General features: G+C 49.5%; 1 protein-coding gene across 1 annotated transcript; it reads left to right on the top strand.

Annotated features, from left to right (window-relative positions):
* Positions 1-4,860: 4,860 nt before the first annotated feature.
* Positions 4,861-17,237, top strand: FBL (fibrillarin). Its single transcript, XM_055553456.1, has 9 exons — positions 4,861-5,009; positions 10,357-10,530; positions 10,620-10,721; positions 10,811-10,905; positions 11,879-12,049; positions 14,933-15,065; positions 16,071-16,183; positions 16,907-17,052; positions 17,135-17,237. The coding sequence occupies exons 1-9, from the start codon at positions 5,000-5,002 to the stop codon at positions 17,157-17,159; spliced, it is 969 nt and encodes a 322-aa protein (XP_055409431.1). The 5' UTR covers positions 4,861-4,999; the 3' UTR covers positions 17,160-17,237.
* Positions 17,238-17,265: the final 28 nt, after the last annotated feature.

Here is a 17,265-nt window from a genome sequence, read left to right as displayed (position 1 = left end):
GCTTGTGGTGGAAATACATCTGGTGTCAGCAGTGAAGTGTATGAACACAAAAACAGATTTCTTTTATAGCAAAGGAAGTTAACAGGTGCCACTGACTGGTAGATATGGGTCAGAGGATGCTGAAATTCTCTTGTGATTCCTTGTATGTTCTCATTCAAATGGGAAACACAGTCATCAGTTAAGAGCAAGAAAGAAAAAGTTTTGAGGTCTGATGAGAGAGAAGAGAGTGTAAAATGATCCTTCAAGAAAAGGGGTCCAAGACTTCTTGATGGCCAGTGGTTAAGAATCCTCCTGCTAATGCAGGCCACACAGGTTCGATCCCTGGTCCAGGAAGATTCCTCGTGCCACAGAACACCTAAGCCCCTGCACCACAAATACTGAGCCTGCACTCTAGAGCCCATGCTCTGCAACAAGAGAAGCCACTACAATGAGAAGCCTGCACAAGTCAATGAAGAGTATCCCCTGATCACCGCAACTAGAGAGAGCCCATGCACAGCAACAAAGACCCACCCCAGCCAAAAAAAAAAAAGAAGAGAAAATCGTTCCAGCTGCTTTGGAAAAAAGTGTGTCAGTAGGTAAACATACTCTGATCACACAACTCAGCCATTTGACTCCTGGAACTCTTCTCAAAAAAAAAAAAAAGAAAGAAATTATCTGTCCACACAAGTACTTGTAAGTGAATATTTCATAGCAGCATTATTCATAACAACCTCCATACTGGAAACATCTGGAAAGCTCATCAACAGGTAGACAGACGAACAAAGTGTGGTCTAGCCGTACAGTGAATTCAGCAATGAAAAGGAACCAACTAGTGATACATGCAACCATTTGGAACGTGATGCTAAGTGACAAAAACCAGACACAGAATTCTACATATTGTATAATCTTATCTATATGAAATGGGATGATTGAGCTGTTCTGAAACTGAATTGTGGTGATGAGTGTATAAACTATAAATTTACTAAAATGTGTTCTATAATGTGTTGACCTCTACACATAAAATAGGTGGGTTTTTTTTAACAAATTGATCTTTTAAAAATATATTTATTTATTTGTTTGTTTCTATGTCCGGTCTTAGTCGTCACACGTGGGTCTTTCATTGTTCTGGTACACGGGCTTCTCTCTAGTTGTGGTGGGTGGGCTTTGTTGCTCCTCGATCTGTGGGATCTTAATTTCCTGACCAGAGATCAAACCTGAGTCCCCTACATTGGAAGATGGATTCTTAACCACTGGACCACCAGGAAAGTCCCCAAAGAGGTGGATTTTATGATATGTAAATTATGCCCTAAGCATTTAAAAATGAGCACATTGCCAATACTACTAAGAAAAAAAAAAAGGAAATGGGAGAATGATTTAATTAGGGACATGTGATAGGATGGCTGGGCCACATTAGGGACTGCTTGGGGTCATGTGTCAGAGTGGGTGTGGGTATTTCTCCATCCACATTCAGCTGCCAGTGTGCAGGTGTGAAGGAGGTGGAGAGTGGACTCAATTGGGTGCAAAAGGTAAAGTTAGAAGTTTGAGGGCATGAGGAAAGGAGAGGAGATAACAGTGGATGGGGGATGGGCTGGGTGGTAAGAGTAGTGTGATCATGAGGAGGTGAGGTGAGGGGCAGGGAGAAGGAGGTCAGCTTCATGGGGCTGAAGGGTCCTCGGAGCAACAGTTTCAGAGGGAGTGAACTGGAGAGACAGGAGGTGATGGGCAGACAGTGAGATGCATGGAACTGAGATTCTGCAGGGGCTGCAGTTTGGGGGCTGTCACTGTCTGGGGGTGGGCCTTTCTCTCCCAACAGCCTGGGACCTCGGCACTGCCACAGTCACCATTGTGTCCCCTGCGCAAAGTCTGGGTGTAGGAAGGAAGGGTTGGGTGGAGGACGAGATCGCTAGAGGAGAGGAGGTCAAGAGATCCAGAGGCCAGAACGGTCACAGGATCATCTACCTGAATTTGGAAGTCAAAAAGAATTATGAGAGGAGCAGCTTGGGTGGCCATGAGCCTAGAGCTAAAAAGATGAAGTGAGCTGCAGTGACTTGGGAGTCGATAAAGCTGGTAACAAGAATGGGAGCAGGTTCTGTGCAGAAACTTCAAAGTGAGGATCTTAGAGAGGAGGTAGAGGATGGTTTTGAAGTAGTCATGAGGAGCTTATCGCATATACAGGCCCAGTGAGCATGAAGCCTGAGGAAGAGAAATAGCCTCTGCTTAGAAGCGATGCACAGAAAGGCCTGTCTTCCTGGGAGAACTAGGTTGTGGTCAGAGCAGGAAGGTAAAAGGAAGGTTCAGGGGACGTGGAGGACATGCAGAAAAGCCCTCCAGGGATGCCTCCTTTATCCCAGCCCTGACCATTCTGCCTGTACTGCGCTCCCCCCCCCCCATTCTGGCCCTGACCCCTCTGGACTGCCACTGTCAGAGGACCAGGGCCTGGCATGTCCAGGAAGGCTGGACTCTTTCAGTCACCACTGTGCCCCCAGCACAAGACGAGCAGGTATCCCCCTAATTATTCACTGTGTGCTCAGTCACTCAGTCATGTGCGGCTCTTTGTGGCCCCATGGACTGTAACCCACCAGTCTCCTCTGTCCATGGGGTTCTCCAGGCAAGAATACTGAAGTGGATAGCTATTCCTTTCTCTATGGCTTCCCAACCCATTGCAGACAGATTCTTAACCCTCTGAGCCAGCAGGGAAGCCCAATTACTCACTGGTAGTACCCATTTCAGGTCTGCAGAGCAAGTTGGCAGGTGCAATATCTCAGAGCCAGGAGATGGTGCCAGGATTCCAGAATACAGCCTGTGCTGTACTCTGAGGATTGTCATCCATTTTTCTTTCCCTTTTGTGGCTGTACTTCGAGGCCTGTGGGATCTTATTTCCCCAACCAGGGATGGAGCCCGCACCCTGTGCATTGGAAGCATGAAATCTTAACCACTGGACCACCAGGGACGTCCTGGATTTTCATCCTTTAGAAAAAAAATTATTTTTAATTGGAAGGCAAACAGTAAGATCCATGAGTAGTAGGTAACAGTACCCTGAATTGGAACCATTTGAAATATTACACAGTTCCTGGAAATGCAGCATAGACTCCACAGATTTTCTATCTTAATATGTAAACAAATTTTCAGGAGTGTTTCTGGAACACCCTGCACAGAGAACTCAAGACAGCACAAGTTCATTCATTTCTTCAACAAACATTTAGGGAGTACCCACTCTATCTCGGAGAAGGCAATGGCACCCCACTCCAGTACGCTTGCCTGGAAAATCCCATGGATGGAGGAGCCTGGAAGGCTGCAGTCCATGGGGTCGCTGAGGGTCAGATGCGACTGAGCGACTTCACTTTCACTTTCCACTTTTATGCATTGGAGAAGGAAATGGCAACCCACTCCAGTGTTCTTGCCTGGAGAATCCCAGGGACGGCGAAGCCTGGTGGGCTGCCGTCTATGGGGTCGCACAGAGTTAGACACGACTGAAGCGACTTAGCAGCAGCAGCAGCACTGTATCTATTCTGGATACAAAGTGATACAACACTGAACAGAACAGACCAGTGGATTCTCCTGGAGGTTGTTACTAATTTCTCATAGTAGCACATGTTTTGCTTTGTGGAATCAATATGAGGATGAATACTCAAATTATAAAATTACAAAGTGCAAAATTCTCAGTATTAATACAGAAGCTTCTCCATGTTCCTTCCTCCGCCTGCATCCTGATCTGGTCCTTCCTTTCTCCTCCCTGATCCACTGCAGCAGGCCCCACCTTGGTTTTCCTGCTCCCACCTCTATCTCTCACTCCCTTTCCCACCTTCAGCCAGAGTGACCCAGGTCAGATCACATCCCTTCTCTGTTCAGAACCCTCCATCTCACTCAGTAAAAGTCAAAGTTCTCACCCCAAGGCCCCACACAATTTACCTGTTAACCTCCCTGCCCTCATCTCTTCCCCTCTCCCCTGCTCACTCTGCCTGAAACACATTCTTCAGTGTTTCTGCAACTCTCCTTACCTTTCCTGCCTCAGGGCCTTTGCACATGCAACCCAACCTGCCTGGAACTCTTTTCCCCAGACAGGAGCGTGCCTCACTCACTTCCTTTAGCTTTTTGCTCAAAAGTCACTGGATGCATTCCTTGAACACCCTGTAAGAAATTTCACCCCTGTTCCCAACACCAGTCTCCAAAGCACTTATTTCTCCAAAGCACTATGGCCTTCTACCATTCAGCATGTTTTTACTAACTTGTTTGGTGTCTGTTTCCCTCATCGGAAGATGAGCTCCAGAATTCGTATGTCTTGTTCCCTGCTGCATTCCTAATGCCTAGAACAGAGTGCCTGGTACATGCAGGCACACAACAAATGCTTTTCCAATCTATGAATGGAGTCCAGATTTGGCCCTTATTCTTGGGGATGGAAATGGATCAGGGAAGGCTTTTGAGTGTAGAGGGAATTTTGGGGAGTTAACTGGGAATAGAGAAGAGAAGCAGAGGGCACAGCTCCTGCGAAAATTTGAGGATGAGCCCTCATTACTGAGATTTCCTGGTGGCTCAGACAGTAAATAATCTGCCTGCAATGCGGGAGACCAGGGTTCCATCCCTGGTTCGTAAAGATCCTTTGGAGAAGGGAACAGCAACTCACTCCAGTATTCTTGCCTGGAGAATCCCACAGAAGAGCCTGGCGGGCTGCAGTCAATGGGGTCGCAGAGTCGGACACGACTTACGGACTATATTTTCGCCTCGTAATTACTGGGGTGCTCGCACCTGTGAAAGATAAGCGGGAAGCGTGTTTAGTGTAACGACCTCTGCACAGGTCACGGTAGCGCCCAGGGCGCTCGAGGGGGCGGTGCCCTGAGAAGCTCAAAAATTCCCGCCCACAGCCGGCGCGCTGGGGTCGGGGCGGGGCTGCGGCTCCGAGGGGCGGGGCTGCGTGGTCGCGTCACGTCGCCGCGCGCCTGCGCTCCTTTCCACGTGCGTCAGCTTCAGTCGCGTGGAGCCCGGGAAGCCACCGATTCCTGAGCCGAGCAGCTCTGCGCTCGCTATGAAACCAGGTGCAGCCCGGGGTTGGGGTCTGGGTCAGGGCTAGGACTCGGCGGGGAGTTGGGTGCCAGGCGGGAACAGAGGGGCGGGGTCTTGGCCTGGGGGGCAGGGTTTCTGAGCCCCGAATCCGGTCTCTTGTGAGGAAGGGTCCTGTTCAGGCCTCTCGTGGGAATGAGAGGGCTTGGTTCCGCCCTAGGAGCGAACCTGAGCCTAGTGTTCGGGTTCCTGGTCTAGAGGTTTGTGACTGACTCGTCAGAGGTCACCGTCGTGAGTCGAGGGTCTTGGGCTTAAAACTGGGGATGTCCTGAACTGGAATTCGTTTCATTGAGGCCGTCAGTAGGGGTCTTGGATATTGGGCCGCGGGCGGCAGTCGAGGGTACTGCCCAGAATCTAGATCCAGACATCAGGGGTCTTGGATCTCTGGGCGTGGGATTTGGAGATTTGGCCTCATCGCGAGGCGGAGAGTCCCTGATCTTGGGCTGGATCCTCTTAAGACCCCGTATCCTGCCCTGTCGCTGCCGTAGCTACAGTACCCTTGACTTCACACCCAGCTTCTCAGAGAGAGCCGCATAGATGAGTATTCTGGCCTGATAGTCTGTGGCCCACTTTCCCGCTCTCTACTCTCCCGAGGGGGGCGGATCCCTAAGCATGGAGTGGAGATCTGGAGCCTAGTGATCCTCAACTGCGGTGAGAAGTGAGGTGAAACTTCACACACCGAGTATAGGATTGTGGGGTGGGGGAGGGAGGTAATCACAGGGCGTGAGTGGTTTTATTCATTCCGATTTTACTGGAGATTCTGATGAACCCTCCGCACCTCCCTCCTAGTGGAATGAGGAGAGTCCCTGCTTTGACAGCAGAAGGGCCTCAGTTCAAAGTTTCACTCCCAACTAATCTTAACTCACTGTGTGACCTTGGGCAAGTCACTTTACCTCTCTGAGCCTCAGTTATCTCATCAATAAAATGGTGCCCAGTTCAAATTTAGTGAGAGCATGTTAAGAAAAAACAGCTCATGGTGGTAATCCTTTTGCAATATATGTGTATTAGCTGGACAGGTTGTACACCTTAAACTTTCACATATAGTTACATTTTGTCTATTATACCTCTCATAGCACAGTGCTTGACGTATAATAGTGTTGGTTCTAATTATTATCTTTACCATTCTCATCAAGGGGAACAAAATTAGGGTCCTTTTCCCCAGATGTCTCAGCTCTTATAAATCAGGCTGATTCCCTCCTCCCCCCAACTTGCTCCCCTGGAGTTGGGGAAATCTTCTATCATGACAGAAAGGGTCTGTTTCTTAGTACAGGTTTTCTTTTTTCTTCCTCCTTCCCCTTTGGCCCGTGGAGAAATGGGGTCATCTGGTCAGGGGTAGTGGAATTTGTGACTCCACGCCCCCTCCCAGGTTCCCTTTCTCTTCAGTGTTTGGGGATCTTCTGGTGAAGTGTCAGGCGGTGCCACCTGAGACCCTGGCAAGCCCACAGGCATCCTGTGGTCTGATTGTCCCAGGAATGGAGGCTACACCTTTTTCCCAACCCTGCCCTCACTGTGTTAGGATAAGAAGTTGTAGAAGTTGTCAGGAGTCAGCTCTTTAGCAAGGATTTTTATTTATTTATTTTAGGCTGTGCTGGGTCTCCGCTGGGACTTCCCAGATGGCTCAGTGGTAAAGAATGCCTACAATGCAGGAGATTCAAGAGATGGGTTTGATCCCTGGGTCGGGAAGATTCCCTGGAGTAGGAAATGGCAACCCACTCCAGTATTCTTGGTGAGAAAATTCCATGGACAGAGGAGCCTGGCGGGCTACAGTCCGTGAGGTTGCAAAGAATTGGACATGATGGAGCACGGGTCTTCACTGTTGTTCGGACTTTCTCTAAGCACTGGTTTAGTTGCCCCTCAGCATGTGGGATCTTCCCAGACCAGTGATCAAATTCATGTCCTCTGCATTGGTCAGTGGATTCTTAACCACTGGACCACCAGGGAAGTCCTTTAGCAAGGATTTTAGTCTGGTTGAGAGAGGAAGTCTTTGGGAGATTTCAAGCAAGGATATGACGTCAGTCAGACTTGACTGAGACATTTAAACGGATCCTTCTTGCTCTTGAGAAGGAAATGGCAACCCACTCCAGTATTCTTGCCTGGAGGATGCTGTGCACAGAGAAGCCTGGTGGGCTGCCTTCTATGGGGTCGCACAGAGCCAAACACGACTGAAACGACTTAGCATGCATGCACTGGAGAAGGAAATGGCAACCCACTTCAGTATTCTTGCCTGGAGAATCCCAGGGACAGAGGAGCCTGGTGGGCTGCTGTGTATGGGGTCACACATAGTCGAACACAACCGAAGCGATTTAGCAGCAGCTTCTTGCTCTGTGTGAAAGGTTTTAGAGGAACAAAAGTGAAGGCAGATAGAGCAGTAAGAAGTGGTTGCTGTCATCTACTTGGAGATGAAGTGGCTTGAACCAGGGTGGCAGCAGTCGGCCTGGTTGACAAACTGTCACCCTTTCAGATATGTTTTGGAGATAGAGCTGACAGTTTGCATGTGGGCATGAGAGGGGTCAAGGACAATTCAGGGTTTTGGTTGTGTAACTGGAAGGGTGGGATGCCAGTTTGGAGATGGGAAAGGCTGTGGCAGAAAAGAAGTTTTAAACTGGAGGTCTGTTTAAAAACTAAAACTTATTTTTTTTTAAAAAAGTATGTGAATGTGTGTTTTCCTGAGGAGTGGGTACAGCCCATTTTTCTAAGAGCTCCAGGAACTGAAATAGGATCGTGCATACCGTGCCCCATGCCATGCCCACACGTTCTGGGTCTCTGTTTCGGCAGGACTGGGTTGAGGGTCTCTTAGGCATAGTGGTTTCTCCCCTAAGTAGGAAGGAGGAGAGACTTGCTCCCCTGAGTTTGGATAATATATTCAAACTGCATGTAAGGCAGCATATTAAGCGCTTTTTGTGTGTTGTCGTTTAATCTTTACAATTCTATGATGTGGGCACTGTGTTATTTTCCAGATCTCCTTCTTACAGGTGAACTTTTCAAGACACCCATGAACCTTGCCTACTCTCTAGGGTCGTGAGTGGAGTGGCCATCTCCCTGTGTTCAGTCCACGAGCTGCCTGAGGGGAGGGACCGGGGCTCTGGTCACTGTCCGATCACCTGCCTCCTGAGTGAATAGAGAGGGCGCTTTCTTCCTGAGGCAGAACCCAGGACTTTAAGAGTCATCAGTAAACAGCTCATTTAATTTTCATGGAGCCCATAGACCCGCGGGATGCAGTGATGACCTAAACAACCATCCCTGTCCGTTTGGAGTTGATTCTAGTGGGGGGAGTGGGGAAGAGGCAGTGATAATTGTTAAAATGCCATGTATGATAATTGGCAGGAAGAAAAAGAAAGTGGAATAAAGGCCAGGTAGCCAGAGAAGGCTGGTCTGAGGAAGGAACGTTTGGTCAGAGACTTGCGTGCAGTGGAGGGGGTGAGTCAGACAGTGTCCTCAGGACCCAGGCAGAGGGGACAGAAGATGTCAAGGGTGTAGAAGCTGGAAGTGGTGTTGTTCTTGGGGAGGAAGAACACAGGACCTAGCCTAGAGTGAGGTCAGGAAAGTCAGCAAAGCCAGTGTGGTGATTCTCAGTCTGGGCCACACATTAGAGTCACCTGAGGAACTTTAAAGTCCCAGGCCCGGGCCCCCACCCCAGACAGTTACTCAGAATCCCTTGCATGGGGCAAGCCCGCTGACTTAGGACTTTGGAAGCCCGAAAAAGGAACTGTGATTTCATTTAGAATGTGATGGAAAACCTTTAGAATGTGATGCCCAAGCCTGAAGGAGTTTGGGCAGGGGAATGGTGAGAGCCGATTGGCTTTTCTGAAAAGGTCGGTCACCAGCTGCCATGTGGGCAGGAGACTGCAGATGGGGCGGGAGACCAGAGGCTGGCAGCTCCCGGGTAGGAGTTTGAAACCAGCTCATTTCTAACACTTACATTAGGACTAGCTCTTCAGAGTTCTACGTTTTCATTTTTAACGCTTTAAGATGATCGAAGCCTTCATGGGGACTTCCCTGGTAGTCCAGTGGTTAAGACTCAGAGCTTCCAGGGCAGGGGGCTCGGGTTTGATCCCTGGTCCGGGAACTGAGATCTCACATGGTGCATGGTGTGGCCAAAAAAAAATAAATTAAAATTTTTTAAAAAAGAGGAATGAACCCTTCATAGGGTGGGAATATAACACACCTTTGCAAAAACTTTAGCAGGTTTAATATTGAATAGTTTACATCAAGGGAGGTCATTTGAAACCACGGATTTTCACACAAATGATTGGTAACTCCATTTTTCTGAGTACAGCAGAGCTTTAGAAGCCGTCGCAGAGGTCAGATACTGAACCTGTGAGCACCAGGAGAAATCTCTCTGCTTCAGACATTGCTCTGGGCTCAGCGAACAACGTTTGCTGACTCCCGAAGTGATGAAAATCAAGTCTCTCTGAATTTTTTTTTCCCCTAAACTCTCCATCATGTTGACAAACCCTAAGTAAACTGCTTATAAGCTGTTGCCCATCCATAAAGGACAATTTTTAGTTTTTGCTTCCCCCTCACCATTCCCACCCCCACCACCAAGCTGGGGGAGACTTGTGTGTGTTTAGAAGCAGGGGGACCAGTTAGCAGGAAAGATGGATGCCGAATGCGCTCCCCCCCGCCAACCGATTTGGGGCTAGCACTTCTCTGCCACACACAAGGTCCCAAGTGGGAGAGCATGAAGAAGTTTCAGGGCCTGGGGGACCCTCCTGTCACAGCACATGGCCACACACGGCATACACTCTTCTTCAGACTGATCAATATTGGAAACAGAACAGATCCTGTGAATTGACTCCCCAGCCGAGGAAAGCAGAATATTAACAGTGATCTGCCTTCACCTGTTTTCCTTCTCATCCTCATCCTATAATTTCACCCTCCCCAGGCCTAATAGTCAGCTTCACATTTACCACATCCTTTTGTCTCTGTAAGGGGAAAGGGGTACATGGGTTATCACCTAGATCTACACACCTAGTGCTGTTCAGTCTTGGTTGTGGCTGGACTTTTTAAAAAGGATGTTGTGTCTGACATGGGTTTCTAGGGCTTGCTTTTTCACTTACCGGGATTCTGAGATTTTTCTATCTGTCCCATGTTGCTGTTAACCTTTTTGCTTTGATGGCTGTGAATGGTCCGAGTCTCATTCATCCCTTCTGCTGATGGACGTTCGGGTCAGTCCTGTTGGTTCTGCTGTGGACACATGTGGACACCTCTCCCAGTGTGCGTGTGCACACGTTTCTCTCCTGAGCAGAGTCCCTCGCTATAGAAGTAACTTCTCAAGCTCCATGGCCCTGTTGACGATTCCTATTTCTGTTTCCATCACAGGGTTCAGCCCCCGCGGGGGTGGCTTCGGTGGCCGCGGTGGCTTTGGTGACCGCGGAGGTCGTGGTGGTGGCCGCGGAGGCTTCGGCGGGGGCCGAGGAGGCTTCGGCGGAGGCCGAGGTCGTGGCGGAGGAGGAGGAGGCTTCAGGGGCCGTGGACGAGGAGGGGGAGGAAGAGGTGATGGACCGGGCTCTCCCGGGGCTGGGGGCTGGGGCGGGGAGGGAAGCACGGTGGGATTTCGCTCTCACCATGTCTCTGCCTTGTAGGTGGCGGGTTCCAGTCTGGTGGCAACCGGGGTCGTGGTCGGGGAGGAAAGAAAGGAAACCCATCGGGGAAGAATGTGATGGTAGAGCCCCATCGACATGAAGGTGAGTGAGGAGGGCAGGGAGCCCACCGGGGTTAGGAGGGGGTCGGTGCCCCGATGGGGTGTTGACCCTGCTCTGACCCCTTCCCCCAGGCGTCTTCATTTGTCGAGGAAAGGAAGATGCGCTGGTCACCAAGAACCTGGTCCCTGGGGAATCCGTTTATGGAGAGAAGAGAGTCTCGATTTCGGTGAGACCCCATGCCTGACTAAGCCGCCGGGGCCACCAGCAGTCAGGTTTCCCTGCCCCTCACTGTTCATCCTACACGAGACAGCCAGGGGATCATCTTAAGCTACAAGTCAGATCACACACTCCCCTCCCCAGACACCTCCGTGACTTTGCACTGGCTTCAGGTTCAAGTCCTGGGTCCTCAGTGTGACTGGGGGGGCCTGCACGTGCTATCTCCCTCTCTCCCTAATCACGTGTCTTCTAGCCACTCCCACAGCCTCCCCGTTCCCCTTGCCTGGAACGCTGTCCTCCTCCCCGCTCCAGGCAGGGCCAGTCCCTTATCAGGCATCTCTGGTCAGCTGTCACCTTGTCTCCCTCACAAGGCCCCCTTGCCCCACCCTGTCTAGCAGAAGCAGCCCTCATGACCTCTCTGCAGGCTTCCTGCTGCCCGGAACTCACTTCCTTATTGACCTGAGTGAGCCCTCAGCTTCCGGCAATTCCTCCTCCCAGGCTCTCCTGGCCGCCGCCTTCTCATCCTCACCTGCCCTCGCCCTGCTCCCTGGCCTTCACACGCCTTTTCCTGGCTTGACCCTTCTCCTGAGCACCTGTCACTGGCTCCTGTGCCGTGTGTGTCCATTCAGCGTGTCCTCGCTCCTGGAGGGCAAGGCCTTTGTCCCCTTTGGTGTGTTTGCCCAGTGCCTTAGGGGCCGGCACAGGCAGTGTTCATAGAACGAACACAGGGGTCTTGCCTTGCTGTTGTCTGGGATGATCTTGTCTTCATTGTCCCCGCCACTGCCCCTTCTCCCTGAGTCAGGAACCCCCATGAGAGCGCAGGCCCTGCCTGTCGTGGTCATTGTGGTCATAGATGTATATACTCATTTGTTTCTCTTACAATGACTGGGGGCCCAGGTCCTTTTGAGGGCCCTAGAGTTAAGAGCTGTGGGGTCTTGTAGAAGAGCCTGGTACTGACTTCTGTCCCCATCTCTCCGGTACAGGAGGGAGATGACAAAATTGAGTACCGTGCCTGGAACCCCTTCCGTTCCAAGCTGGCAGCAGCGATCCTGGGCGGGGTGGACCAGATCCACATCAAGCCGGGGGCCAAGGTCCTCTACCTCGGGGCTGCCTCGGGCACCACCGTCTCCCACGTCTCTGATATCGTCGGCCCAGTGAGTAGACAGAGGGACAGGAGGAGGTGGGAGGGAGGGAAAGTTCCCCTCCTCTGCCAGCCTGGACTCAGAGGCCCTGGCTGCTTCCCCCTTCCTGGTCACAGTGCCTGTGCGTGAAAGCAGTGGCTTGAACCACATGGTCACTGGAGCTCCATTCAGCCTCACACCTGAGTTCTTGGCCTGGAGCGAATGGGCTTGGGTGTGGGGGTAACCAGTGTTGGGGTGGCCAGAGCTGAGAGTACATTTGATTTGATTGCTACCCCTCTGGGACTTTCCTTGCGGTCCAGTGGTTAAGACTGCATGCTTCCACTGCAGAGGGTGCGGGTTCCATCCCTGGTTATGGAACTAAGATCCTACATGCCATGTGGTACAGCCAAAAAAAAGACAGCCCTCAAATCTGGGCTTCTGGTTTCCCTAAACAGAGTGTCAGTTTGGGGGCCTATGCTTCTGTGCGGCTGGACAGCCTCCCTGTTGAGAGGGCACCCAGACATCTCACTTCATGATCCCTCACTCGGCTATGAGGCTAGAGGGTGTGTAATTTAATGGTTAACAACCCCAGACTCTGGTGCAGGCTCTTAACAGTGAAGTGGCTTTCAGCAGGTACTTACTCTCTCTGAGCCTCAGTGTACCCCTCTGGAAAATGGGTGATTGTGATGATAAATGAATTAAATCCTGTAACGTGTCTAGAGCAGTGTCTGGCCCAGTGCAGGTATTCTTAGCTGTTGTGTCATCTCTATGCCCTAGCTTCCTCATTTTAAGCCTGAACTGGGGGCCTGGGCTCTCAGATCAGACAAAGTAGGATGGAATAACCCTCGGACCTAGTTTATTCATCTGTAAAATGATCACAAGGGCTTCCCAGGTGCCTCTAGTGGTAAAGAACCCACCTGCCAATGCAGGAGATGCAAGAGACATGGGTTCAATCCCTGGGTTGGAAAGATCCTCCAGAAGGGCATGGCAACCCACTCCAGTATTCTTGCCTGGAGAATCCCATGGACAGAGGAGCCTGGAAGGCTACAGTCAGTGGGGTCGCAAAGAGTCAGACAGGACTGAAGCGACTTGGCATGCACACACACATCATGATACTGGTCATTAAATGGTAATGTTTTGATTTGGGGATTTGAAGAGCTGCTTGTGACTTCAAGAAAATTAGAGATACCAAGGGAACATTGCATGCAAAGATGGGCTCGATAAAGGACAGAAATGGTATGGACCTAACAGAAGCAGAAGATACTAAGAAGAGGTGGCAAGAATACACAGAAGAACTATACAAAAAAGATCTTCATGACCCAGATAATCACGACGGTGTGATCACTCACCTAGAGCCAGACATCCTGGAATGTGAAGTCAAGAGGGCCTTAGAAAGCATCACTAGGAACAAAGCTAGTGGAGGTGATGGAATTCCAGTTGACGTATTTCAAATCCTGAAAGATGATGCTGTGAAAGTGCTGCACTCAATATGCCAGCAAATTTGGAAAACTCAGCGGTGGCCACAGGACTGGAAAAGGTCAGTTTTCATTCCAATCCCAAAGAAAGGCAATGCCAAAGAATGCTCAAACTACCGCACAATTGCACTCATCTCACACACTAGGAAAGTAATGCTCAAAATTCTCCAAGCCAGGCTTCAGCAATACGTGAACCGTGAACTTCCAGATGTTCAAGCTGGTTTTAGAAAAGGCAGAGGAACCAGACATCAAATTGCCAACATCCATGGATCATCGAAAAAGCAAGAGAGTTCCAGAAAAACATCTACTTCTGCTTTATTGATTATGCCAAAGCCTTTGACTGTGTGGATCACAATAAACTGTGGAAAAATCTGAAGAGATGGGAATACCAAACCACCTGACCTGCCTCTTGAGAAATCTGTATGCAGGTCAGGAAGCAACAGTTAGAACTGGACATGGAACAATAGACTGGTTCCAAATAGGAAAAGGAGTACATCAAGGCTGTATATTGTCACCCTGCTTATTTAACTATGCTGGGCTGGAAGAAGTACAAGCTGGAATCAAGATTGCCGGGAGAAATATAAATAACCTCAGATATGCAGATGACACCACCCTTATGGCAGAAAGTGAAGAGGAACTCAAAAGCCTCTTGATGAAAGTGAAAGAGGAGAGTGAAAAAGTTGGCTTAAAGCTCCACATTCAGAAAACTAAGATCATGGCATCTGGTCCCATCACTGCATGGGAAATAGATGGGGAAACAGTGGAAACAGTGTCAGACTTTATTTTTTTGGGCTCCAAAATCACTGCAGATGGTGACTGCAGCCATGAAATTAAAAGACGCTTACTCCTTGGAAGGGAAGTTATGACCAACCTAGATAGCATATTAAAAAGCAGAGATATTACTTTGCCAACAAAATCTGTCTAGTCAAGACTATGGTTTTTCCAGTGGTCATGTATGGATGTGAGAGTTGGACTGTGAAGAAAGCTGAGTGCCAAAGAAATGATGCTTTTGAACTGTGGTGTTGGAGAAGACTCTTTGCGAGTCCCTTGCCTGTAAGGATCCAACCAGTCCATCCTAAAGGAGACCAGTCCTGGGTGTTCATTGGAAGGACTGATGCTGAGGCTGAAACTCCAGTACTTTGGCCACCTCACGCTAAAAGTCGACTCATTGGAAAAGACCCTGATGCTAGGAGGGATTGGGGGCAGGAGGAGAAGGGGACAACAGAGGATGAGATGGCTGGATGGCATCACCGACTTGATGCACATGAGTTTGGGTGAACTCCGGGAGTTGGTGATGGACAACAGGGAGGCCTGGCGTACTGCGATTCATGGGGTCGCAGAGTCGAACACGACTGAGCGACTGAACTGAACGCAGTATATGGGCCAGAGTAGGTACTCCATACAGGAGAACTAGTTATCATTTTTGTTTGATGTCTTCTAGGACGGTCTGGTCTATGCAGTTGAGTTCTCCCACCGTTCTGGCCGTGACCTCATTAACTTGGCCAAGAAGCGGACCAACATTATTCCTGTCATTGAAGACGCTCGGCACCCACACAAATACCGCATGCTTATCGGTGAGGGGTCTAGGGTTGGCTTGGGAGAGGGCAAGGTGTGAGACAGGCCACCCCAGGTGTCCTGGGGGAGGCCCCCGGAGCCCTGATTCGGATGGATTGGAGTGGATGAACAGGTTGAGTCTGCAAAAATGCAAATGGTCTGGGGAGCCAGGTGAGGTGGAGGTGGCAGTCCTGCTTCAGGGACCCAGATATCTGGGTCCTTGGGCCAACCTCTTTCCCTCCAATCTCCTGACATTCCCACCTCCCACTGAGTACTTCCTGCCTGCCTGCCTCCAAAACCCAGTACCTTTTATGCTACCCCTGACTTAGGCATAAAATCCTCCTTCAGAGGTCCTCATCAGCATCCTTTGGTGACATCATAACCTGGAAAGCACACCTAGAGGGACCCATTGTGAATATTAATAACTTTGTTTTTTTAAAAAAAAGTTCAGAAACATAGTATAAAAATTGAGCACCTATAAAGCACCCCCAGAGGTAACTGATCTGAACAATTTGATGTTGGCTTTTCCTGATTTAAAAAAAAGTCATTGCACCATCTTTTCATTTTTTTAAGTTTTTTTCCTGTAAGTTTTTTTCCCTGTGCATTCATACCCTACCTCTGTCCTGCAACTTTTCTTCATTTCACAATCCTGCAGACGCGATTGCCTGTAAGTGCTCGCCTTTACTTGCCTTTTTGATGACGTGTCTGTCTCCCCCCCAGACCCGGGAGCGTCTCGAGGGCAGGGTCCGGGTCTGATTCGTCTCTGTGCCCCCCACGGCCGGCCCGGGGCTGGCCACAGAGTAGGTGGCAATATGGTCTACAAGAGGAATGAATGATTGGTGTAACTGTGGGCTTTGGACCCACCTTGGGGGCACTGTGGAGGGTGGGGGATCATTGCCGGGGGAGGTGATTCTGGAGGCAGGGAAGACTGCCAGGAACCTGCTGGTGTTGGGGCTCAGGCCCCATGGGAGGAGCTGGGAAGATTATGTGGATCCAGCTTTTAACTGCTACTTTTTTCTCCCTAGCAATGGTGGATGTGATCTTTGCTGACGTGGCCCAGCCAGACCAGACCCGGATTGTAGCCCTGAATGCCCACACCTTCCTGCGTAATGGAGGACACTTCGTGATTTCCATTAAGGTGTGGAGCTTGGAGGAGTCTATGGGGTGGCGATATCTTCTTAGAATACCCTGATTCAGTGTATTCCCAGCTCCCTATAAGCCACCCAATCGAATAGAACATAATGAAAAATGTCTACAAAACTAAAAACCATAGAATTTAAAGAGGCTAGACTATAGTGGTTGAGTGAGTATCTGAGTTTGGATTCCTGCTTGCTGTGTCTTTGAGCAAGTTACCTAACCTATATACCTGTTTCTTCACTTGTAAAATAGCAATATTAGTCCTGTCTCTTTTTGTGTTGATGTAAGGACTACACTTTTCAGTATATGTGGAATGTTTAGAACAGAACCTGGCATAAAATAAACAACAGATAAATGCTAGGTGCATTTTTAAGAAGTCTTCTTTTGAAATTCAGAGGCCTCTCCAGTACTTCAGCCAGATTCCCCATTCTCTTTTGCTGCGTTTGTTTTTGGTATTCTCATCTGCATAATTCCTAAAGAAAAGGAAGTAGGAGGGGGAAAAAATGTGTAAAATTTAAACACTAGGTTTTAGATAAATAGGGTTCTGTTGAAGAATTTTTGTTCCAAATCCAAACCAAATCGAAAACTTCTCTCACAAAGTCTTTCCGTACATTTCCAAAGCCTAGTCTCCAATAAAAACAAATTCTGCTAGTTTAAAGAAGCACAAAATGCGGGGGGGAATATCCCAAAGCTTGCCTCAGACTTCAAATCCTCTCTTTTGCAGGCTAATTGCATTGACTCCACAGCTTCCGCCGAGGCTGTCTTTGCCTCTGAAGTGAAAAAGATGCAGCAAGAGAACATGAAGCCCCAGGAGCAGCTGACCCTAGAGCCGTACGAAAGAGACCATGCTGTGGTCGTGGGTGTGTACAGGTGAGCACGAAGCCCCATCAGTACTTGTTACAAGTGCCCCAAAGTGGTGACGGGATCTTCTAAGTCCACTTTCTTCTCTCAGGCCACCTCCCAAAGTGAAGAACTGAAGCCCAGCGCCACTGGATCGCCAGAGAGTCTGTAGCTACTGTTACACGTTTGGTTTTGTATTAAAAGACTCATCAGTCGCTCCGTTTGCCGCTGATTGCTTGACGA

The sequence above is a fragment of the Bubalus kerabau genome, chromosome 17, assembly GCF_029407905.1.
Source record: "Bubalus kerabau isolate K-KA32 ecotype Philippines breed swamp buffalo chromosome 17, PCC_UOA_SB_1v2, whole genome shotgun sequence".
NCBI classification, from domain to species: domain Eukaryota; kingdom Metazoa; phylum Chordata; class Mammalia; order Artiodactyla; family Bovidae; genus Bubalus; species Bubalus kerabau.
This window is presented reverse-complemented; position numbering and strand designations above follow the sequence as displayed.